Genomic DNA, 26,518 nt, shown 5'->3' with positions numbered 1-26,518 from the left:
TGTACATTTAATTTACAACTGATGCTTAAACACTGGCGGAGTTAGAACCTTAACATCAACCTTTTTTTTTTCATTCGCAGCCCACCACCCACACGATTTCTTTAACCGCTGAGCGCCCGTGCAATTTTCTCAACATATGCAATCAGCCAAGGTCGCCAACACATTCCAACACTGAATGTACGAGCTATTAAGTTCAAGTTGGACCAAAATATTTTCTGTTCTATTCCTTGTTTTGCACAAAAACTGTGAAAGACTAACTAAACATATCATATGTGATCCATGCTAGACATCAGACAGTCATTATGTAACTATGTGAGTTACTGTAAATGTGTGTGTGTGTGTGGGGGGGGGGGGTCTGTACCATGATCGCCACAAAGAAAATAAAAGGTTCCGGCAGCAGCTGCATTTGTATTTTTAGCCTTATTCAGATAGTGGCTGCTCCTCGTCGCAAGATAAACAGACACATGCACATGAGCACACGCAAACAATAAACACCCTCGGCTTCACGAGCACGTCGTCCGTGCTTTTATTAAGATCCACTGGAGCGCTGGAATTAAAAACTAAAACAGCAACGTGAAAATCATACTTTTCCACTTATGTTAAACTAGGAGGTTATTTATGTGTGAATCTGTCTGTCAGCAAAACCACCTCAAAATCAAATGTTTTGATGACGTGTTGTTAAAAGGACTGAAACGTGAATGTCCGTGGTTCAAATCAGAATCACTTGTATGGCCTCTCACCGCTGCTGCTAGCAAGAATCAACAAATCCTTTAAAGAAAATACACTGTACAATTGAATTCAATTAAATCAAATGAACTTCCGTGTGACTAGTGTATTGTCTAAGCCCAGCGTGGGTTCATTGATGTCCATAGATGTTTCTTTGTTGAAGAAAAAGAGCTGAGCCAGAAGATCAATGACTCGGCATCTTTTCAGCAGACCTGGCTCCAGTTATCGATTAAAAAAGTTTTCATTACATATTGTTGAGCATGAGTTCATCAGTCATGTTGACTCTAATTTTAAGGGTAAACCTTTTAATTTTAGGTTAAATAAAAACAAGTATAAAACACAACACAAAGCCGCTTTATTAATTCGTATATTATGTGGAAACTGTTATTAATATAATTGCGGTTGATTCATTATTTAAAGTATATGTTCATTATTTACGCTGTATTTCATTTCAGTTGATGTTTTGTCCTCTTAAATAATAAACTTAGTTTTTTCCCCTCTTGATTTATTCAAACCTTCATCATCCATCAGTCTTAGAGGCCATTATATCATCTGTCGTGTGTACGTGTGTGTGTGTGTGTGTGTGTGTGTGTGTACAGTCAGGGTGTGTGTGTTATGTCATCTAATCGTCTCTGAGGTTAATTACAGCAGGTGTGAAGCCGAGAGGAGAAACTCACCTTGTTTGTCCACAACGCTGGGATAGGATGACACACACCCTCACCTGACACACACACCTGCGGTGAACACCTGACCTGTGCTAGAGAGCATCATTGTCTCCGTCTGCTGTTTCCTTTTTCAACACCTTTGTCTTTGGTCGGTCGCCCGGCCGGAGACGCTTGTCGTCGCCACGAGACTGAAACGCGACACGACGACAACACCATAAACACAACGCAACCCGAGCATTCAGCAGTTAAAGGAGAAGAAAGTGGCAGTTTGAGCCGCCGGACTGAGTCAGAAATGTTGTCTCGTACGCGTGAAACTCAAACAACACAATCGGTTTCATTTTGTTTTAACTTGAGTTCGTAAACGAGATTTAATGAGTGTATGAAAAGTGATTTGTTCCCCATCTTTGAGGTGTCTTTGAATGCAGCACGAGTGTTTCTCTCCATCCAAGTTCTCTGAAAGAAAATAAGTCTCATAAATATAAATGAAAAAATAACTCTTTCAAAACAAGAACTATTTGTTAATTGTCTTATGATCAAATCTCTCCTTAAAAAAACCCCCCAAAAAGCGAAGTCATCTTTGGACACAACCATTATTACTTTACAGCCGATATAAATTTAGCAGAAAATCATTACAAATATAGATAGTAAGAAAGATAATTTTTCTAAGAAAATTACAACTTTAAACAGAAGGAAAGAAAACAAAGTAGGATATAGTAAAAGTATTTTTTTTATAGGAATCATTGAACAATTTATTGTTTTTATCTAAAATGGTTGAAAGTCCAAACGTGTCATCAAAGATTAATTCATTGAAGTCATTTTAGATAATATTTTTTGCCTTTTCTTATTTAAATTGTTATGACACTCTAAAACAAAAATGTTGAAAATTAATCTTGTAAAAAGTTACGAAAGCACAAAATAAAAATTCCAGCCATAAATTCAAAATATGCCTCGCTAGCTTTAGTGTGTGATAAGTACGAAGAAAGTGCCAGATTATAATTTCCTTATTTCTTGAAAACAGCAGTTAAGAACAGAAATGAAAGAAACTGATCTTGATTATATTTTACTGTAATTTCAGAGCAGATCATACGCTGTTATTGGCTTCCTTTCAAACTTTCTTCTTTTTTTTTTAAATGGTCTAACAGGAACGCGGCAACATATTTGATTTCTATTTTCTACAGTTGACTCCAAAACAATCTCAGCTCTGGGCCATAGATTACAGCGAACGATCCATTAGAGCAAATCTAACCATGAAGAGGTTAAATGGCTTCCAGGTACAGAGCTGAACATTCATGTTAAACCGAGTCTGCTCTAAACAAACAATGTTTTCATGAACTGATAGGAGCTTGTTATCAGATGAGTTCACAGAAATGTGTAGTAAATCCGTGCATCTGTGTTGATTTCCCTGGTCTGCGTGGATGCAGTTGCCTCCCTTGTCTTGTGTAAAAGAACTCATTTAATGAGAAGTGAACACAGATGCACCCTGGGATTTGAACCAGTGATCATCAACTGGCTGTCCTGTTTGTTGCCGTAGAAACGAGGGATGAATGTCCCTCCAGGAAATTAGGCAGATCGGTACATTAGCGCAGAGGGAACAGCAGAAGACACAGAACAGTGATGAGAAACGCAGCGCTGTGTGTTTCATGGAGCATCCAGTTGTTGTACTCCAACATTCCTGGGCAGAGCGAGATCACTTGTTTGGGCAGACGGACGAGTCGAGACGATCAGAGTCTTCCTGTTGTGACGCTTATGAATCAAAGATGACGAGATACATTTGCGATCCGGAGGATTTTCCCTGCTGTTTCTCTGGCAAGATAAAGCGTCCGGGGAGAGGAGATTTAGGGCGACTATATCTGTGTTGGGGTCAACGACGGAGGCGTCAATAAAGATCAGAGGGTCTTCACTCGCATCAAGACTGGCGTAAAATATTTCACAAAACTGTTAAGGAACTGAGTGTGTCTCGATCTCGGAGCCCAACACAGTAATGCAGTTTAACCTCTGAGTTATCTCAGGGTCAAGTTGACCCAGAGGCATGGAACATGTGTTTGTGGTATCCCTTGTGTCTCATGGTCAAGGTGAACAACCTCCCTGGCTTCCATAAATACATATACAGTGGTGGAGGTCGTTCACCTTGACCAAGAGACAACACAAGGCATACCACAAACACATTTGTTTTCGGGCCGCCGGGTCACCTTGACCCTGAGATAACAAAATGGTTAACAGAATGATAGCATGGATAGAGAGAGAAGCAATCCTGCCAGGTGAAAAAAAAGGTAGTATTTTTTATATGGGAAAAAAGTCGAGTTAATAAATTAAATATAGTTAAAAAGGATGGAAAAACTTGCATTCAGTAGCCATTAAAGTTTAGAAAAAAGACTTCCTCGTTGGTAAAACAATGGCTGGTCATTTGTAAGTTGGTACTAGTATTCTTTAGGTGCGATACATTCACGTCACTCCGTAATTCTTTATATTATTGTTACTTTTTTTAATGTATTTTCCTAACGCTATTTCTATGCCAAAATGTTATTTATCTTTGGTAATTTTCTCCTGGTGGGCACGGGCTTTCATAGAAAATAAATCAAACGTGATTCTCCTTTCAATCATGAAGTGAAGATCGTGTAGCACAATCTGAACCTTGTCACTGAAGTCATTGAAGTCAGAAAGGAGCTGTAGATAAAGGGAGAAGGAAAGACGAAGGGCTAAGGCTTCCGAATGTAAAGTGGCTCTTGTGTGACAGGTTTGTCGAAAATGGCAATTTCATTTTTATCGTGATAGTGACGGGTGTTTACCTTTAGTTGGCTTATCTGAAAAAAAGACAGTGTTTCTTTTGAAGCTTTCATTTTTATGGCATTACGAAAATTAGCGGAAGGTAAAGAATGTCGGTGTGTGTCTATCTATCTAGAAACCCACTCTTCTGTTTCACTCTTAATTTAAACTTTCATTAACCTGTTCACTTACTTACTTAGGAGTTCATCTCCACCAGTGGATTGTGAAGCTAACCTTTAGCAAGCCGCGAGCATCACTATAATTAGAACAGAAAATTAAAGTTATTAAGAACATCTGGTCTTGCAGCAGAAGATATTAAAAGCACCTTGAAAATCATCTCTGGAGAAACTCGCGTCTCGAGTGACAGTTTTGAACTTCCAGAAAAATGAAAGCTCGACAGATCGTCCGTGAACGGGTTCCATCCTTGTTCCTCCCTTCGTCCACCCTCTGGACTTATCTTCACTCCACACCTCAAACTGCTGACTGGGCGAACGCTCGCGGGGGAACAATCGAAACCTCTCGTCTCGGTCAATTTGTTCTCACACTAATGAGGGTCAGAGGTCAGAGCCGGCGGAGGCCCGGGCGACCGACGAAGTCGATTAACGCAGCGGAATCATCTGCCGGGTTCAAAGACCCGCGTTAAATAAACAATACTCAGATGATATATTGAATTAATTACCTTACATTATGTTGAGTGTTTAAGTGCGTTAACTGTGTGGTTGACATTTTAAAAACGCTCCGTGAGTGTCGAGGTCAAGGTTCGCGTTCAAGGTCACGTTAGTCACGTAACACTTTAACAATGAGACAAATCGGTGAAGAGTCCTTTCACGAGGGTGGACCGGCAGATGGAGCCGACAGTTTGGGGAACTTGTTTCTTTTATTAAATGTGATTGAAGTGAACTGGTAACTGTGGTGTGTCCAGCCCACGTCCCTTCTGCTCCGTCACTAACAGACTCGCTTCGGAGACATCTTGGCACATCTGATCCTCGTCTGACTGTCGCGGGCCTCGGTCAGAGCCGGACCGAGCCAGAGGAGACGAAAGAGAATAAAGTTCAGACGGAGATAAAGAGCAGGAGACGGGGCTTGGACAGGTCCGACGTGCTGGGCGGAGGACTTGGCGAGTCGGACTTGGCGAGTCGGACTTGGCAATGGGGGACGGATTTTGAAAGAGCCGGCGGGCGCTGTTGACTAACTGGGAGGCGGGAGGGGAGTCAGGTGTGCCGACTGGTCACCATGGCGACCATCTTCTCATTTCGCAATTGTGCTTCAGAACAGTCGGACCTTGTTGAGGTTAAACTAAAGATCACTTCCTCGTTGTGTCCTGATTGGAGCAGACCTCAGAGTGTGTGTGTGTTACACTCCAAACACACAAAGGCAAAATGTTAAAGACTGTCTGTATTTTCGGTATTGTAATATTTCAGTATTATACAGTAACTAATGGTTTCACCTAAATGACCTGCTGCACCCACAACCACTTCCCCATCTTCCATGGAATTTCTTTCTTTTGAAACGGTTCAAGAATGTTTAAAAAGTACTTCTTAACAACATATTCGATAAAAATAACTTAAAAATATATAAAGATATAATGCTATGTAATCGTTTTGGAGCAATAGAGAATTTTGTGGATTGGTCAATAAAGTCTCTTGACTCTCAGAGATTTAGGGTTTAGTCGGGTGAGGAAGTTCAGGCGCATTTTTAGGATCCCAACTCCCTGTGGAGTATTTATATGTACGTATGTCCAAGTGGGAGGAGACCTCAGGGCAGACCCAGGAAACGTGCGAGAGACTATTGGTAATGGTAGCGCCCGGATATTAGATTCGATTAGATTGATATGAATCCCTCTGGAAATCTCCTTCGGGAAATTAGGTTCTTATCCTAGGAGAAGTTTTTGTGAAGAGGAAAGTTGCCTCTTTACTTCAGCTGCTCGATTAGATAAGTTGTGGAAGATTGAGGGATGCATTCAATTAAATATACAGTATTTATTGTAATTAATAGGTAATAGTTCCCATCAGTGTTTTGCACTGTAAGTGAAAGTTCTTGCGTTCTAGGTAGAGTCCATCCTTGGAAAGATTTCACTCCAGGTTTGATCCAAAAGTGGACACACTTTTCTACCAAACCACTGCGCTGTCGCAAGGCCTGCCATTAGACACTGTGTTGTACGTCTTTGCTTGAATTGCAACATCGTGCTCCAGTTGAAGGCGGACAATAAACCGGGACGTTGTTACTAAAGTGTTCTCACATCTTGTTAGTTGCTCACTTTTCCTTTTTTTTGCCAGATTTGTATTGATATTTACGCCGTATAATGCTAACCAAAAGTTTGCAAACACTAACTGCCTGAGCCTCGTATTCTTAAATTGGTTTGCGCCAGAAAAAGACTAATGCGTTGCTGCAGCAACTGCACCGTGATATTAGGGATGCACCGATCCTGGTATCGGGTATAGACAGGATCCAGCCTCTCGAAGTGGGATCAGTATGGGGTAAAAAATGACTCACCACAAGATTCTACACCACAAAACTTACTTAAGCATCTAAAGAAGCAGCTCGCCAGAGAGTATGAGCCGTTCGAGAAAACAAGAAAGAAAAATCAAACCAGGAAGTTACCTTTTCTAATGTGTAGAGAAGAGAGTAGTTCCATTGGACGTATGAAAGCTTAAAAAGATAACACAATTTATTAAGATTGACAATCCTTCAAATGGGTCTCAATGAGTGTTACATTCGTCTTGTTTAATATATTTAGAATCATGGTACTGTCTGGTTACTGTTAAAATTAATATTTTTCTTAAATGTAACATTTTTGTACAGGTGAATATTTTACAATAGTGATCATTTTATTTTGTTCTGGCAATTTTTGTTTTCCCTTAAAGAGCTTGACACTTGCATTATTGTTTGTTTCTCACAAAACTGTCCCTTGGTTTATAGTATATTATTACACAGGCCATCTGCGTTTCTTTTTTCAGATTATAAGGTAAACAATTTAACTGTATTTATGTTATCAAAATGCTGTTAAACATTTAAACACTTAATTGTTCAAATGAATACCAAATTTGTCGTTAAATATCTAGTAATTTGTGCCTATTATTAAAAGCATGACTGGTGAGATTTCACAGTTGGGCAAGAAAATTATTGTAATTGTATTGAATCGATATCGGTTGATACTCAAAGCCAAGGTATCAATATCAGCTCTATAAAGTCGGATCAGTACTAGCTGAAATATCAGGAGGCAGACATGAAAATATAACTATTCATTCTTTTGATGACTGCCTTGAGTCAACAATAAAACAACGGTGGATTTAAAACACGACAAATTAAAACATCTTCAGCCAACATGCAGGGTAATAGTTTGACACGACTGTCATTGACGAGTGTGTATTCCGCAGCCGTCGCTTTCATCTCTTGTTAGTTTTCACAGATTTAGATTCTCTCACTCCAGAAATTTGTCACTCTTCTGACAGCAGAATTGTAGATGAGATTCTCCTCAGGGCAGCTTCACGCATCGACGCTGAGCAGCAGCACTTGTTGAGAATGTGTTTGGGAATCATTTGGCAACACAAAAAAAACACGATATGAAGGTACTTTGAAGTGTGTAAGAGGTTGTTTAGTCAAGTTTATTGTCAATCTGTATTTGTAAGAGACATTATAAAGTGTACGCACGTGCACTGATTCTGATACTGGGGGGGAAATAAACTACAAAATCCTTTGGTTTAATTGAGGAATGTTCTAAATTTTGTTCGTGGTCCATATTACTTCATATTGGTTCAGTCGTAACGGCGAAGTTGTAGATGGTTCCCGTTGACTCCTGACCATCTCTGCTTACCCTCGTGTCACAGATCATTTAGCCGCTGTTGAAATGTCCTGGCCGGCGTGCCTTCATGGTTTATTAGTTTGCTTCACATCCTCATCCCCCCCTGACACACACACACACACACACACACACACACACACACACACACACACACACACACACACACACACACACACACACACACACACACACACACTCTCACACACACTCACATTACATCTGATTAAGCACACACACCAACAGCTCACACATGCCTGGCAGTAGAGAAGTGTTGAATTGTTACCCGGACGCAGATGGGCTGGAGTGCTGTGATGCTATGAGAAGCAGTCGTCTCCATGGCGACGGATACTTCCGTTTTCTTCCGTTGACCAAGTCTATCAAATCTTTTTGTCGTGAATTCAGGAGCTCTTATCGGAACGGTCAATATTCAGTGATAAAAGTAAACCTCAGCATTCAAACGAAAGGTAAAAAAATTTAAGTTGAAAAAAAAATTTGAGTGTGTCACGTGTGCATTGGGAAATATACAGGATTTTTACACATCAATATTTTAGTAGCTCTGATCTTTTCGTAGCGACTCACAGGATCTACTCCTGCTCCCGACCATGTGTCGTGAACGCACACAATAATGCAGGGGTGGGCAAACTCTGTCCTCAAGGGCCGCAGTGGGTGCAGGTTTTCGTTCCAACCCATCGAACATGTACAGATTAACCAATGAGGTTTCAGCTGAAACAAGCAACACCAGACTCACAGTCAACTGAATACACTCTGAAGACTCCTGATTGGTCCAAAGGAGTCCTCTTGATAGGTTGGAAAAAAAAAACCTTGAGGACCAAGTTTGCCCACCCCTGCAATAATGCTTGTACGCAGATGTCTTTGAAAAACGTAGTTTAAAACATAACAACAAGTAAAATATATCACATTTAGTTGGTAATTAGCAGGTTTAAAATCCAGATTATATTCTTGATTGTTTATTATCTATGTGTATTTATCATTATACACAATAAAAAAAAGCAAATAAAATAAGAATATAGGCTAAAATAATAACAAAACAATCGTAGGTATATGATGTTGTTATGTTTTGTTTAGTCCTGTGTTTCTCTGCTTCTAGTTTCATTACAAACTATTTACGCCCAACCTGGAACATGTTCTCTCTCCTACATCTCTCACTTTACGATTGATTGACATTCATCATCATAATCATGTTTTTAAGATCAGATCAGACTGTTCTGGGTGAAGTCATTAATCTGGAGTAGTTTTTTAATAGAGAGATAGACATTTATGTGCTTAGATTTACTTACGTTTCATGAATGAGCGCCATTATTTATTTAGGAAATGCATTAATTGAAATGTTGTTCATCAATATTGTGACGAGTGATGCCCAGAACTCGCTTGCACACAACACAGTAGGAGTAAGAAAGAACTGTCGGCACCACAAATAATCATTAAACCATTCGGATCCTCAGATCTTTAGATGATTTGTGACTCTGTGAGAAGAGAACTGCCTCCTGTCGACCCCTTAAACGTATCTTATCCTGTTTTTCCAGCACTTATTCCCAGGTAGACTTCATGTTATCGGATGAGCGTCGGAGCTGGTGATGCAGAGAAGAGGCGTGATGTTGTCCCTGCAGGTTTCTCGCTTTAATAAAAGCTGTGAACAATCTCTGCATTTTAAAACGTGCTTCTTCGTGCAGAATTGACGGCCATAATTCTTAGACGTGATATTGGTGGTCGTTGAGAGAAAAAGCTCTAGGGAACGTTTTCATCAATTTATCGTTGGCTAAAATGAATATAATTTCCGACTTGGACTGTAGAAGAAAATCAACAAGAGCTTGACCCTTTTTGTGGTTCAATGTTCGTTTGAAACATAGTTCCAAGACTTTAGGAAAAAAAAGGTGGAAAGAGTTCAATATGTAAAATAAATTAAATGTCAATTATCGCTGATTCATCCCTGATGTCAGGTCAGAGAGTAGAAAATATGAATTAGGGACATTTCCTCCACCGAGTCATCCTTTTATTTAAAAGTGCTGACACATCCGTCTTTGGCTGATAATATTTCCCATATCTTTAAAACAAATTAAAAATCCTCTCCTCTAGGCGGCTTCACTCTTTAGTCTCCGAGTGAACGTGCGAGTCACTTCCGCGTTTAATTAACACCGTGGCCCCCCGAGGACCCCACTCACGCCTCAGGATTCAACAGCCGAAACATCCACACAAACGTCTCGCATCAACTTCCTGGTTATCTCCAGAATCTTCTCTAATTGTTAATACCTTATCCTCCCAGAGCGGCCGGTGTTGTGATCAGAAGAGTGTGACTCGTTTCCAAACAGCCTTTTGTCCACAACACGAGTCGTGACGGAGAGAAGCTGCGATTGCTTTTTTTTTTCAAATCGGATCTAATTTTACTTTCTATTCATCACCTTCCAAACAAAACACAATTCAGTCCAGAAATGTTGTACTTTATTTTTGGGATTCAGTTGCAATCGTTTCATGGCTGGAGACAGCGCTCTTGTTTTGGAAAAGTTTTCCCTGGAGTTGAGTCAGTGGCCGTGGTTCTCTGCTGGAAGCGTCTGGCAATTTTTCTTTTTTTTGTGAATCTCACCTGAGCTAGGTCCAACACAGGGGACACTCCCAGGTCAACCAGGGGACATATCATCCCCAGTATGTCCGAGACAGAATCAAAATGAAATAAAGAAAGTCTAACTATTACCATGGTATAATATGTGATGAATAATTTATCAAAGAACTGACTGTAAAACACCCAAATATTATGCAATGTTTTGTTTTTTTAAGTTATTTATGTTCACTGGTTGTTCAGATGTTCTCACAACCTCTCAGTGAATTGTGCTGCAGCTCATTTTTACAATCTACACTTTCTACTCGTGGAACTCTCACCCTGCACTTGACGCTTAGAATCCAAATGAAATGGTCACAAGGGGGCAGCAAAAGCAATCGCCAAACAAAGTCCTTAAAATTACTTAAGAGATGACGATTTAATTAACTATACTTTAAGTCTCTGGAGGATGATTGCAAAACAGCTTCATGTCACCTTAAAAGGCAACAAATTGCAAACTCCAACTCATTTGACTCACTCACATGTTTCAAATGTTGAAGTCTTCCTCTCCAAGATGCTGTAAGTCTCTCATCATGACCATGTTTTGAACTTATTACTTTATAAAGTTCTCCCCTGTATGAAATCTCGGCGAACAAGAGGTTACGAGAGTTGAGTCCATAATGATGAAATAATGGTCTTCACTCCTCCTCCAGCCAGATATAATCACGCCCAACTTTGTTTATACAACAAGACCCTTGGAAGTGGAGACTGCCAAACACATTTGTTTTCATGCCTGCGGGTCACCTTGACCCTGAGAAGAAACACGGGTTAAGGAAAGACAACCTTGCAAACACCATTAAACCTCATTTTAATGGTTTAGGGAACATTTTTCAAATGCAAAAGGTAAAAACTCGTGTTCATTCTTTTATCTTAACCAAATGTGTGTAGATCACCTGACCCGCTTCTTGCTCTCCTTCTGAACATCTGTCTTTGTGAAATCTCCCGGAGCTGACGGCGGCTCATTTCTTTGACCTTGAGCTCCTTATTTTATCTGTTCACTTCTGAAAAGCTCAGAAGGGAGAGCCGTCGCTTCCTTATCTCCTAATTCTCGGCACCGTCGTCCATCACGGCGGCGCTCGCCCCCCCCCACCCCGGCCCCCCGAGCCGCCCCGCCTCAGCGGTCCTTCACGGACCTGCTCAACCAAGACTCACCAGAACACGTCAGGTCTCTTTTCACGAGTGGAGAAATGAATCACGCGTGTGATGCTTTTATGAAACATTGATGAGTGAAGCCTGGTAAGTTCTGGATTCGTGACACCAGAGAGGTTTCTGTTGTCGGAGACACTGATTGAAACCAAGGTCACATCCGTGTTGAGACCATGTGAGCTGAAGAACACAGCGCTGACATTTCTCCCACCCAGGGACCGTTTGTACTTTTACCCACAATCCCTCAGTGTGTAACCGGCTCAATGATATTTTTCTTGAGTTGTAAAAAAAAAAAAAAAATCCTGCTGCAGTGATGACCTCTGACCTCCAGGGTTTAGCTCTGCCTCCTAATGAGCATCTGACTAGATCCTCTTCGGCAGGGAGTCCTTCTCTGCAGCAGCTTATTACTACAAACCATAACTGGGTCTTTGTTACGACTGCCTGAAGAGACACTTCAGTTAACAAGCCGGGGAACGCAGGCGGCCATGTTGATTCATGACGTGACAGTAAACTTACCAGAGAATTGAATTCACTTTCAATTCTTTTAATTTACATGAGCATTTTCTAACTGATAACTACATTTTTCAGATGCAAATCCCATTTAGTCTTTTGTATTAATATTAATTTTGTAGCATCATTTTTCCTACTACAAGTTAGTTACATTTTCTTTGCTCAAAATTGCAAATTAAACTATAATTAAACTATATTTTTTACAATTGAAAAACTAAAAAATATTTATTTGATTTGCTTTAAACTTCTATATTTCTTTATTAGTCCCTTTTTTCTTCATATTTTTTAAATGTATTATTATAGAAGAATTAACGATTTTTTTTTTTATATATTTGGACTTTAAAATCACTTCAATGTTTTTTTTTCCTCCAATTAGTAAATATGTTAGAAATGTACAAAATAGTAAAAAAAAAAAGGTGATGAATGAATTAATTCTGTGTCATAGTTTCTTCATAACATATCTTTATTATATTTTTTATATCAACAAATTAACTTGTTTAGTAAAAAGGATTTCCCGAAGTACAGAAAATAGCTTCTGATGTGTTTTTTACATGTACTGATCTTGTTTGCATTAAATGAAGTGTGTTTGTGTGCATGTGTGCGTTTGTTTGCATGTGCACGCTCACATAGACACCATCATAGGACTATAAATAGCAGGAGGTAATTGTTCAGAGTCCACAGAGACGCATGATGTTGTTATTCACAGTTCACATCCTTAATGCGCTTTTATTTTGAAGGATGACAAGCTTCGTATAGAAGCTGTTTTCTTGGTCGTCTTCACGAGAAACTAACCAGTGTTTTTAATGATCCTCTACTGTAGATGGTCTACTTTGAAGTAACAGTTGACCTCAGATTTGCATCAGCATGTGGATTTGTAGGTCGTTGACTCTCTTAATAAATAACTCCACATACTTTAATGAGCGGCTTCAGAATTTTGATTTACTCTCAGCTGGTTTTTCCCAAATACTCCTGAAACACCGACATCTTTATATATTCTAATATATGTTCATGTGTTAATGTTTCCGAACACTGAAGGAAACTCGATGATAGGTCTTTAAGATGCTGGATTATGTGTTTAATTTCATTCATCTTGCATTTCCGTTATGTTAAAATAGTGATTAATTCATGTTACTACTATTATTGAAATGAGCCGAGAAGCGCTGGTTAAATCATTCTACACTTGCTAACGCCGCATTTCCAAAAGCACGGCTGTCCTAATGAACTCTTTAAATGCTTTATCTAGATAAAAATGTCCTTCTTCAAAAAGGTCACGTTTGTATCTAAAACCATGAGTTATTACTGCGGGACCTCCCGTGGGGACGTTGTGTTTCTCATTTAAAAGCAAAAAACATTTAAAGTTCACGTTATTATTCCAAAGCGCAAATGAGCTCAGCCGAGTATCATCATCGTCTGCTTCGGTTCGGAGCGTTTATTAATGTTGATAAATGAGAATTAAACCTCGCACGGGAGGCGGCACCTCCCGAGGTCAAAGGTCAAAGCTTGACAAATGACTGTGGGTTTGTCTAAATGTTATCATCTACGGTGCAATTAAACTTCCATTAGTGACTTCGGTGTCGTCTGGATTCTTCTTTTTTTTTTGAGAATTAGGTGACCTTCTAAATGTCAAGGTTGTATCCCTTAAACCCTAATTTGTAGTCGTAATCCTGGACATTTGGTTTTACATGAATGTTTAATTTCACTAGAGCTAAATATAGATGGTCTGAGAGTTCCATTAACTCCATGGAAGCCCGATTGTGAGATTTAAGTTGAGCCGAAGAAATCTGTGTCAACACAAAGTGACACATTAAACATTCATCCCAGTGTTCCTGCAGCGCTCGAGTCCTGAGGACTAAAAGAATGTATAAAATACATCAATTAAAGGAAACTTATTAGTGAACAATTGGTCAAGTTTGGGTTTAATTTGTGTTATTTTGGGGATTTATTCATGTCACACATGTCATCATCAGATCAGATATTCATTTATTTGCTTTCAGGACATAACTAAGAAGATGTTTTCATGTGTATTTTTAAGATATAGTCCACACACATCAAGTCAATCTACCTTTATATATAAAGCAGGTTTCATCCATATAATGTAACTGAAAGTATTTCACAGATCAGTCAAACAAAACTAGGTCATGTATGTCAAGTAGGTATAAAAAAAAAAGAAGAGCTATGGTCAGTTACAGAAAAAAAACTTGGGGTAGAACAGATATTTCTCTAGTGAGATTTTTGGCATCAATCTATTTAATGTTTTTATGGCTATATATTAAAAAAATTGTAAAAAACAGGCCACAAACCAAAAAACCCAACTCTCCTGACTCACTCACATGTTTCAAATGTTGAAGTCTTCCTCTCCAAGATGCTGCAAGTCTCTCATCATGACCATGTTTTGAACTGTTTTGATCCCCCATCTGAAATCTCAGCGAACGAGAAGTTACGAGAGCAGCGTCCGTTATGATGTAATAATGGGCTCCGCTCCTCCAGCTTTGCTTGAACAATCACAGCCGAGTAGGCGTGGTTATAGTTAACGAATATTTCGCTTGAAAAAAAACAATCGTATTCAGTGGGCGGGGCTTAAGCGCTTTTTCTAATGTAAATAGATGCGTTTAGTGTTTTGTACAAACAGACACATACAGTACAATAGAGTCCAAGATCTATTTAAGACACACTTACATCAACACATTAGTTTCCCTTTAACTAAAGAGCTTGGTTTTCTGAAATTGTTTATAATGAACTTTATGACTCACTTCAGTTCTTCTGCCAGTTGACAAGTGTCCAGGTATTTCAGCTGGTGCAACATTCCTGAACTTAAAGTGAACCAAATAATGTCAAGTTTGATTTTCCTTTATCAATACAAACAAACAAAAAACTTTGCAACTGGTATTCCATCTGAAATTAAACCTCTTACCGTCTTAATCAACACTACAACTTGGGCAGCAACTTCAATACTGATCACTCCAGCTCACTCCCTCCTAGTGAACTCATCACTTAAACTGCTCTCTGATTTTTACCACTTACAGTCTTCTCTTTTCCTTCTGTACACATGTCTTCATTTTATTCTGTTGTACAGATTGTTCTGGATCTAACTCAGGTTACCTTCTAGACAGGGCAGATGTTATAGTCCAAGCAATTTAAAGTCCTGACAGTGGATCGTGAATAGATGGTCCGATTTTAAACTAAAGTGTTGATAACCGTTGATAATAATATGACAGTCGACCTCTTACACAGTCATCTATGGTGCATTAAGACGCAAGAGTTGACAAGAAGACGGACGAGCTACAGGAGAACAGTGGGGCCGTCGCCTCGATCAATACCTCGATAGATCTTTAGCTCACAGTGAAGTCATCGATCGGTCGGACGACCAATAGGACAACAAAGCCAAGATGTTCGGCGCGAACATAGACGATCTGTCGGCTTTTATTAATGAGCGAAGACGTGCAGCCGTTTATCAAACTCACAGACGACGATTTTAAACACACACTTGTCTGGATTATTTAACCGGCGTCACCACTGTCACCGTCGCTTCTCCTGCTGGTTCACTTGTGATTTCATCTTGTATCGGGTCACGCCAGGATCACAAGCAGGTGTGTCATGATTCTAGAGGGACTCCAGGGGGAACTGAGAAGATGGAAGCGAATGTTCTGCAGACAGAAACCCCGGGTAGGCTGGAGAGAGTCTCATGAACATCCGAATCCTCTGTGTGTGAGTGTGTTTGTTGTGTATTTTCTGTCAGAAAAAGGAGGTGAATGTAGCCAGAGTTCATCTCGCTTCCACTGCTCCATAATTGATGGGTGCACACTTGTGCTGGAGGCAGGAAAGAAAACATCTTTAATGATCCTTCATCGAGTGTTTGGCCTCACAGTTAAAGGTACATTAGGAACAAAGATTTCCAATTCAACTGAAAACTCAACTCTTGCCTCACTTCAGAAGAAAGATAACCGTTTTCTTACCAACACCTGAGGTTCTTGTTGTTGCCGTCACTGAGGCAAGTGTAGATGTTCGACTTTTCAGCTGAAAAAAAACAAAACACTTTCACCAGTTCCATGGCTCGTCGCACTGTTTGCTCAACGGTTTTCGATCCAGAGTGTTGCCTCAGTCCGGCTCCTCTGTGCAAGGACACGAGGCGCCGCGACCTTCTTGACCTGCTCGCAAACTCCAAAAGTGCCAGCGGTGCACTTTTCCCAAACGTTGCTCCGACAAGTGACGCCCAGTCGAGACGATTCGCTGAGTCAAACATTAGAAGCACACAAGATTGAACATGGTTTCCTACTAAACTTGACGTCGTTGACAATAATCTCATGAGAAATGTCAAGAAGAAAAACTACCTTTAGGAGGCAGAGTAGGGCCTCCTAGTTAAAGTGACAGTTCACCCATAATTTAAACTTCACTCTTTTTCTCCTCAGCCTCTTGTCAACTAAGGGTTGGGATTATTTTCCGAGTCATCGGTTCCTTTTTAGAGTTATAGACAACATTTTTTTAATGTAGTGACTGGAGCTCAGTTTTCTTTGTCTTGATCTTCGTCCAAAATGACAGTTAAAAACATCAGAATACCTCCATACTCCTTGTCTGTAATGTCCCTCTTGTTTTGAAGCCTCCACATGAGAAATTGTTCAGAAAAAAAACGTTTAATAAGTTTGTATACTTAAAGTTTGTTGTAGCGGAAGTTGTCAGTCCCTAAGATGCTGCCTTCCTTACTGAAAGTGTCAGATTAAGAATGTAAGCTGTAAGATTAAAAATTATTGTACACTATACGTATACGCCATACCTAATTTTAACGCTAAAAGATAATCAAAATATAAAGTATAAATTACTAGCTTCATCTAAGTGCGTAAACGTTTGACTACACATTTACAATCAACATTTCACTGATTTAAGACAAGCTTGGAACAGAATTAGAGACATGACACCGGTTATTTGAAAAACATCCATTTGTCTGCCTTTTCACACCTGTTTTGACCGTTTTATAGCCTAGCAGTGTCTGCTCAAAACAAGCTTAAAATATAGACTTGGTTTATTTGTTTTAGGAACAATTTCTCATTTCAAGGCTTCGATGTCAAGGATGTTTTTAAATGTATTTTCGAGAGAGATTAAGCTAGCCAAGCTGCTAGCCAGGTCGACATGAGGGAGAGTAGAAAATGAGTGAATTTTGGGGGAACTTTCACTTTGAGACTTTCATGAAGTTAAAGAATGAGCTGAACTGAGCATCAGCTCCTGGTGCTTCAGATGGTCCAGTGGAGAGCCTCAGTCTTGGTCACCACAGAGAGATTGCTTAATGGCTGCGTCAGTGTTGGGTTTAAACCATGGCCGCGCTTCAGAGCCCGCATTGATCAGCTCGTCATCATCATCATCATCGTCACTTCTTTACGTCCTCGTGCTCCAGTAAATCCCTTGCGTCTCCCGCGAGACATGAAGGACATTAACGACTGATTTTACAGTCAAAAGAGACGAAGACAAGAGGTTTGTCAGCAAGTATCTCGGTGATGGATGCGTTTCCAATGAGACTCCTGCGAGGTCAGAGGTCAAACCTGAGAATAAAGACGTGGTATGAAGAAGACGGATGTCGACAGCTTCAGGTGGAGGCAGATAGACGGATGAAGGCTTCGCCATTGTTGCCGTCTCAGCGAAGACATTTGTCTTCTTGTTTTCTGTCATCTGCGGGAAAAGATTAGCTCGACATTGTTGTTCCAAGTTTGTATCTTGAGGTTTTCGTCATTGGCTGCTCTAAATATTTTAAATGTTTTGTCTCAAAGACGGAAATGAATTAATCCTATGTTTTCCTTATTATTTTAAAGCAGCTCACTTAGTTTTGGTACGCTAAAATTTTTGTACTAAAATATTTTCATAAAACTTGACGACACATCAACTAAAACTAGTTGAATGACTCCATACAGCGACTTGAGGTGTTTTGAGTGATTTTTATTTTCTCTGTAAAAGTTCTTGGGGATGGTGTGAACATGCTACATACATATCGCGCTGGTTGTGGTGGGTTAAAAAGTTAAGTTAAAAAGTTATTTACAAAGCCATCATAACACATCATATTTCATTATCCACAATCTGATTCATCACCTCATCGGTATCCATCCTTCATACAGTCAATGGAATGTGAGGTTTAGCAAGTGCTCATGGGAAATGTGGTCTCTCGTCAGGCTAAACACTACCACTTTAGTCCACTGGCGTCGCTGGACTAAAAACCGCATAGAGCTGCTTTAACTCTTAATTATCATATTTTTTGTTGTATGTATAGTATTGTTTGTTTTTCGGTCACATATATTCGATTTTTGGGGAAATATATTTTGATTACTTTGGGGTCGGATACACATTGATTGGTTTTTTTTCAATATATATTTTTGATTAGGTATTTATTTTCAATCTTTCTTTGATTAATATTTTAAACAATTAAGATTTGTATTGTTTTAATCACCTTCAGTCAACTTATTAATACCTTTTATTGTGGTTGTTTTTTCCGTTTTCTTTTTTATCCTTTTAGTTTATCAATATTCTAATCAATATTTGTTATTTATTTATTATTTATTCCTTAATCTCTGTTCGTCTTGTTTCTTTCCATTTGAATTTTATTTTTTATGTATGCATTTCTTTCACAAACATTTTAGATTTTTATTATTTGTTTACTTCCCTTTATTTTTTGAAGCTTATTGGGTTTTTTTCCGCTGCAACACTTTTTTTAAAATAAATGTATAGATTTTTTTTAAATTCTCTTTCCAAAACCACCTTTATTATGGCTTAGTGTTTGGTTTTTGGTCAAGTTTTGAAAAGATGAGTTGAATTTTTTCATATTTTTATAATCAATTTTCTCAAACTTTCCCTTCAAAAACTATTTTTTCTGTGACACGATTCATCAATTCAACCTTAAACTTGAAAATTAATAAAAGGGTTCAGTCAGTCGTGTTAACATTCTCTAGAGAAGCTCATCTTTAATAAATGTGTTTTTCTTAACCTACATGAGTCTCACACACTCACCTCAATACACCTGCACATTTCACAAATGTGTGTGTGTGTGTGTGTGATTGTCGCTATACGACGGAACATAAACGACATAGCAGGACGTCCGTCGGGTGCGTTAGGAGCATAAATGATTTAGCGATCATCACTGCAGGAACTTAGTTTATGAAACGTTAAACACGCTGTCAACAGCAGCGGCGTGCTAATGGCCTCTGCAGGACGCGCTCTTATACACACTTATTTAATAAAGCGCCACAAACCAGGTCATCACACTCAAATGAATAATGTGGCGGGGACCTGCTTTTTGTCCTGACACACTCTCATAAGTACAATACACACTCTCACTTGTACAATACACACTCTCACAGGTACAATACACACTCTCACTTGTACAAAACACACTCTCAGAAGCACCATACACACAAACAGAAATGATTCTAGTCTCTATGCTCCAAGAAAAAGTGCTGACTGCAGCAATAGAGTTAATAGCGAAGGTTTGTTTTGACAACCTCACCACAAAATGTTTTTCATTTAATCATTGAGTCTTTTCTGTTTGTTCACCAACACCATTACTAAACGATTAAATAAATAAATGAAAAACAATAAAGCGATTAGGTTTTTTTTCTGAAGCCAAGCGAAATGAGTCCCTTGGGGGTGGTATGATCTGTGTCTGTGCCTAAAAATATGATTCTTCAAAAACGTTAAATATAACCACTAATTAATATTTCATATAAAGCAGTTGAAAAAAACTTTATTCAACTGCAGTTAAATAGAAACGGGAGATATGTACCATTTTCAACAGGCATTCAAGTGTTATAGTAACATCTGTGTTTAATCTTAATCGTCACAATAAAATAGAGAGAAACGCATTACTATCAAAAAGATAGTTTGACATTTATTTAAACAAAAAGTATTAAAAATTGTATTTTGTCTTTAATTCCTTATATTCATTAAAAAAAATAGATGTATTTAAAGAAAAGGAAGCTTTTAATATCTGCAACAGAAATATGAACAGGCCAAAGAAGTTTACGAAACTTTACAAGGATCGTACCATCTGGTCCGAAATATAGAATAATTTTTTATTTTTTAAAAATCAAGCAAAAGCATTTAATCGTACTTTGCAACAAAGCAAAGTGGCTGCTGGAAAGTGCAGATAAATCGATGATCTGGCGCCCTCATGCGGGCTGTAAAGTAAATGTACCTGCGGTTTGTAATCTTTTTTTTTTTATTCCTAGTCTACTTTTCCTTTTAAACGGCATGCATGCAAAAAGTGTATTTTGCTGAACTTCAGTTTCGTAATGGATTTTATTTAATTTATTATATTTTTTATACAAAAGTAAGCTGTATAAAGTCCAATCTTGAGTTGACGTGAAGTACAACTTCCTGTTTATTTGTGCTTTAAACTTCTGTGTGTGGTCTTTTTTGTTTTTCAGCTCTGAGAACTGGAATGTTTGAGATTTGTTTAAACTGTTTATTAACTTGATGAATGTCAGTTTAAAGTATTTTTACACCAATGACTTTATATCTATTATCATAAGATGCATATTTCAACTCTACAGGAAAATAACTGCGTGTGTAAGGATGTAGAAAAAGCTTCTAACCCGCGTTTGTGTTTGTGCCACAGTTACGGCGACATGGTTCCCAAGACCATCATGGGGAAGATCTTCGGCTCCATCTGCTCCCTCAGTGGAGTGCTGGTCATCGCTCTGCCGGTGCCGGTCATCGTGTCCAACTTCAGCCGCATCTACCATCAGAGTCAGCGAGCGGAGAAGAGGAAAGCCCAGAAGGTGATTCTTACCTACGATCAACACATCGTCGACCTTCAAGAAGAAAAATGGAGAAATTTGATGTTCAGGGCACAGGTTTTGTGTTGCAAACATTCCTGTCCCCATCAATTTTTGTCGCCATTTGTCTTCCATATTGTGTTAAAAAAAGGTGAAGAAAGCTTTCTTTTGCCAGCTCAGGTGTTGTTGCCGTGTCAACAGCTCGTAAAATGTTCGCCACAAACCCCCGGGAGAACTTCTGAAACATCCTCTTATTTCAAGATCTGGTTCAGTGGCCACAGTCGACCTTGTGCCCGGAGATTAAACACAAGTGTGTGTGTGTTCACGAACAGAAAGTCCAGCTTGCTAAAATGACAGCGGTGAAGAGCGGAGGAGCAAAAGCTTATATGCAGTACAAACGTAGCCAGCTGCTGATCAGCCATGATGACGAGGTAACCGTGGCGACACAGCTGCAGTTTGACTTCCTGTGTGCGTTTGTTTCCTCTCAGTAGTTGACCTTCAGGACGCATGGACCTTCCTTCAAACCTTCTCTTTGGTCACTTTTCAAGAGGTGTTCGACATGAACGTTTTCCATCAGCCCAACAAACTGAAAAAGCTGGAGCAGAAGTTTCGATCTCAACCACAGTGGAAGCTAAAATACGACTGATGCTGGTTAAAATTCATTCAAAATAATTGGCTAAAAAAGAAAAATACAGATTGGATATTTATTTTTTTTTTCCAATTTTTCTAATTATTACTAGATAGATGGGTAAACTTTATTGATCCCTCAGGAGATCTCCTTCTGGAAATTGTTTTCCAGCTCACAGCAACACAGATGATATTCATGAAACAAGAACAAGAACAAATAGCAATAAAAGAACAAAAATACAAATTATATAAATCTAAGTATAAGGAACATAGATAAATAAAAAAATAAAAAAATAAAAAGGATACAAAGATTGACATAGAATAGACTCCACTCCTGCCCCCAAATTCGAGGAATGAATTAGTCCCTGAGTCTATTAGTGTTGCATTATGGGAAGGAGCATTCGTTCACTCCATCTGCTGATTTATACTATAAATATTCAAACCAAATTACCCTCACTCTTACCCTGTTATTACTTCTTATACAGTTGTTTGCACATGTAAGATAAAGTAGCACATAAAAATGTTTCCATTAGCAATGCTAGGTTCTGTAAACAATGCTACCATCTAAGATAAAATTAGTAGCTACACTGTAACGTTGACAAATCCTCTCTTAAAAGGTTATAATCGTGTATCCTAAGGTCAATATAGTTACGTTAACTAAGATAAAACAAACAGTTTAATTCTCATTTAGTGGAATTTAGCTACACCCGAGCTAATGCTAGTTACTGCTAAAGCTTTCCTTTGCTTTGAGATTTCAGCATCATAAGCAAAAATACTAGCAAACAGTCAAACTTCTTCCACTTTTTTTTGGGTTGTTATCGAACTTCAACTGTTGCTGTAAGTTGTGAAACCAAGATGATCCAGGAGAAAAGATTTAACAAGAGCGAGTTCAAGTACAATTCCCTGTTGCCACTTCTGTCAAGACTGCAAAGCTTGTGTGTCAAACTGAAGGCCGGGGGGGCAAAGCTGGCCTGTTGGGTTATTTTATGTGACCCACACTGGATGGAAATCTTTCAAATTCACCACAAATATACTGAGACAAAAATGTAATCAAGGCTTTTGATAAACACTTTTTTATAGATAATTTCAAGCTGCATTTAACCAGTAACAAGAGCTAAATTTAAGGCCGATTGGAGATTTTTATGACCTTGTTTTTAGAATCTACTACAACTAGTTGATTCATTATCGTTTTCCACTATTTTACATAACTTGCCAAGTCAAATGATCTGAATAATTCGACTTTATATCAAGCAAATATTTTACCGCACACTTTGATTTTGGCCATGTTTTTATGTGGTGGTTTGAAGTACAACAATAAACAGATCCCCTTCGATGCATGTCATGAGTCACGAAAGGTCAGAGTGTTTCAAAGCCATCTGACTAGCTGCTTTGTGTCTCCATTTAATCACCATTTGAGGAGGTCCAATGATGCAGATGGAAGGAACGTTGCACACTGGTGGTGATGAAGGTTTTGAAACCTCCAGACTGACTCAAATTTGATTAAAAGGAATTCTTTTTGGGTTCTTGACTCGGACTGTGTCGAACGTTTGGGCCCCTCGGGGATTCAGCTTGACACCCCTGCTGCACAGCTCTCACACAAGTGACGCGTTGTTTGGGACACTGGAGACAGATGTTAATGTTAATGTAGCAACAAGTGTTTTTGACAACCGAGCTCCGGGCTGAGTGGAAACCATCACAGCTGAACTTCCTGTTTGCGGTGCCTCTTTGCCTGCTTTTGCTCAAAGATCCTCGTTGTAGTCGTGGATCAGCCACAGCAGCGTGACCTGATCTTCTAACTTGTGCTCGGACTCCGCTGTGATCTCAGCTGCACCTGCGACCACGCATTATTACAGCAAAGCTGCATGTCCATCAGCCAGATGAGGACCACGAGTAGGTTAGAGGAACATCCTCCAATATCTTAACAGGGTTAAATATAGAGGCGGCATGAGTGAGAGCTGCTGAACCTCCACTCATCCTCATAAATCTTGATACCCTGTTCTCATCAGAATAATTTAAACGTTTTATATACAATTTCTCATCATTTTTTAATGTTCAAGTCAGCACGAGGTCAAGCGTGGAATTCCCTTTTAGACACTGTCAGTAGTACTGTGGGTCATCGTGAGAAGGAGTGTGGTATTTTTCATTTTTCAATTCAATGAGTCACGTACAGGATGGTTGTCAAGGATGAAAGTAAAGGTTACTTAATATGATGGGAAAACTCAAGGATTACAGGAAATGTTGCAAGTGAGGATATTAAATATTTTATTTTACTGTAATGTATTCACTTTTTATAGTGCAAAAAGCATGCAAAGACAACTTTCTTAAAAAAAATATATTCTGTTTAGAAGTTCTGGAAAAAGAAAAGAACGTCCAAAAACAATTAAGTTATATTTAACTAGTAATAATAAAAACATGTTTTTCTTAATTAGCCTGCCAGCATATGTTAGCCCTAAAATAACACGGACAGAACACAAGACAAATGATGTTACAAAAGTGTTCAAAGTGTAAATTGTCAAACTTTTGAAAATATTGACTTTATTTGAAGAAAAAACACTTGAAAAAAACACCTTTGGGACCATTTATGGATAAAACCCCAATAAAACCTACTGTCAACAAGGTCAATCAATCAATTGTTAACCATTGTGTCATCTCAAGGTCAAGGTGACCCGCAGGCCTGAAAACAAATGTGTTTGTGGTATCCCTTGTGTTGTCTCTAGGTCAAGGTGATCGACCTCCACCACTGCATATGTATTAATGGAAGCCAAGGAGGTCATTCACCTTGACCCAGAGACCTTGAGATAACACAAGGGTTAATGCCTTGATAGTGTGTAGTGTGTACTCACCACACTCACTTAACAATTAACTTTAATTGTTCTTATTGCCAAGTTACAGTTGTGTAGTGCTATGACTTGTCAAAACATCTTTCAAGTGCATGTTTGTTTAAGGGGTTTCTTTTCAGGTTGTGGAAGCTCGTCGTTTGTTCAAAGCTCAGAATCACTCGACCAGATTGGACTGTTGTTGCTGTGGTGTTCCACATCTATGGCTGGCGTTTTATTTCCCATTGGTGTCGAGGCGACGTTCCAAAAGTTAATGGATCTAACTGTGTGGGTAATGTGATCTGTATCCTGAAGGCATCCAAAGAGGCAGGCCAGGCTCTGGTGTGCAAATCCAACCCAAGCTTTGAGGTCCACCATCATCACCTCCTACACTGTCTGGAGAAAACCACGGTAGGAATCAACCTCAGGAATACGCAATAGAAATAACAGCTTCCGTTTAATCCAACGACCTCTTTTCAGAATCACGACTTCGTCGACGAGAAGACGTACGAGTCCGGCGGCAACGAGGTGACGCTGGGGAAGCAGATGTCTCGCTCTTCCTCCACCGCCTCCTCCTCCTCGTCTCACGGCTTCACGTCCTGCTGCAGTCGCAAGAAGAGGAAGACCTTCAACATCCCCAACTCCAACATGGCCGTGGGCCTGCAGGGCAGCATCCAGGAGCTCAGCACCATCCAGATCAGAGAGCGACCTCTGACCAACAGGTACGAGTGCCGACCTTAGAGGGTCAGAATCTGCTCTTAAACGGCTCACTTTTATTTAACACTTGGCTTTGAACACGTCTCAGATCAGTCGCTAACACGGATAACTGAAGTTGAAATACAAATGGGTTATAAAGTATAATAAATAGACACGTGATTTAATCGAGAAACTGGAACCAGAGACCAAATCTCTAAAGATCTTGAGGGACAACAGTTAGGAATGTTTAAATAAACACGGCAGGAATTATAGTTAAAACTGCAACTAATAGCTAAACAAATGTATAATAGAGCCACTGGATTGTTCGATTTTTAGGCACGAGTCGTATTGATGAAGTTAAATTTTACATCAAGGAGCAAAACATTAGTTTAGAGTGGACATTCGGGGAGAGTGACTGGACAAACAAATTACTGTATATGAACACATTCCAGCACCGATCATGTGACATCTCTTCCCACGTTGAGTCACTGAGCAGGAATTCCGAACATGGCCGGCTGTGGGACTTTTGGGAATTCTCTCCTCCACATGGATTTCTATGACATACTGTGACAAAGTCTCGCTGTGAAAATACTTGTTTCGTTGTTGCAAAAACATATATATATTTTTTCTGGGTGTCATCAGCAGCATGTTTTTTTTCTCACCATTTTTATTTTAGCTTTGAAAAGAAACCAGCAGTAACATTTGTTTGAAGTAATAATGAGAATAAAAGGAAGTCTTGATGATCAAGTTGCCTAGTGGAAGCATATAGATTGTGAACAGGATTGAACCAACAACAGAACCTTGTGGGACACCATCGTTAACGTTGGTATGAGTTGACAAGAGCTTGAACAGAGTGAAATCGGTCTGATTGGTAATACGTAAACCAGCTGTTCCACTTATACATGTTTGATTTTGTAGACTATATTAAGGAATCCAGTGGTCAACAGTGTCAAATGCAGCACTGAAGTCCAGAAGAAGAAGTACCTAAATACAGCCCTGATCATGTGACAGCAGCAGGTCATCCCTGATTTCTACCACAGTGGTTTCTGTTCTGTGTCGTTCCCTAAAACCGTATAAAAGCATGTCAAATTGTTATCATTGAAAAAATGGATTCAGTCTCTGCTAACCACACCACGTTTTCCCCAAAAAAAGTTATTATTAACAAAGTCCATTTGCCGGAAAACGCAGTGCCCCAGAGAAAATTGCTAAGTCCAATAGAGTTTTGGCGACGTTGGCTTGACACTGATTTTAGCGCCTTTAATTTCCAAATCCCTTAGCAACGTCTTCAACATGGCCAACAAGCTACATCATTATCAGGTGTTTCATTGAAAAACGGAACTAAAAAAACAACAAGGACCACAAATATGGTCCATGTTGCAAATTTAACCATTATTAGAAAATTATAGCGA

At 39.2% G+C, this 26,518-nt stretch overlaps 1 protein-coding gene across 2 annotated transcripts in view; it reads left to right on the top strand.

The window, feature by feature from the left end:
• Positions 1-26,518, top strand: part of kcnd2 (potassium voltage-gated channel, Shal-related subfamily, member 2) — a 47,454-nt gene that overhangs the window by 15,513 nt on the left and 5,423 nt on the right. Inside the window, exons 2-5 of one of the 2 annotated variants that reach the window (XM_087786906.1) lie at positions 20,811-20,973; positions 21,303-21,401; positions 24,729-24,824; positions 24,894-25,135. In XM_087786906.1, the coding sequence (XP_087643032.1) occupies positions 20,811-20,973; positions 21,303-21,401; positions 24,729-24,824; positions 24,894-25,135 (600 nt within the window). The remainder of the gene's footprint in view (positions 1-20,810; positions 20,974-21,302; positions 21,402-24,728; positions 24,825-24,893; positions 25,136-26,518) is intronic. The other variant, XM_087786905.1, reaches the window with a different exon arrangement.

Source organism: Callionymus lyra, chromosome 3, assembly GCF_982586985.1.
Source record: "Callionymus lyra chromosome 3, fCalLyr1.hap1.1, whole genome shotgun sequence".
NCBI classification, from domain to species: Eukaryota; Metazoa; Chordata; class Actinopteri; order Syngnathiformes; family Callionymidae; genus Callionymus; species Callionymus lyra.
The sequence above is the reverse complement of the archived record's forward strand: the minus strand, read 5'-3'. Positions and strand labels throughout refer to the sequence as shown.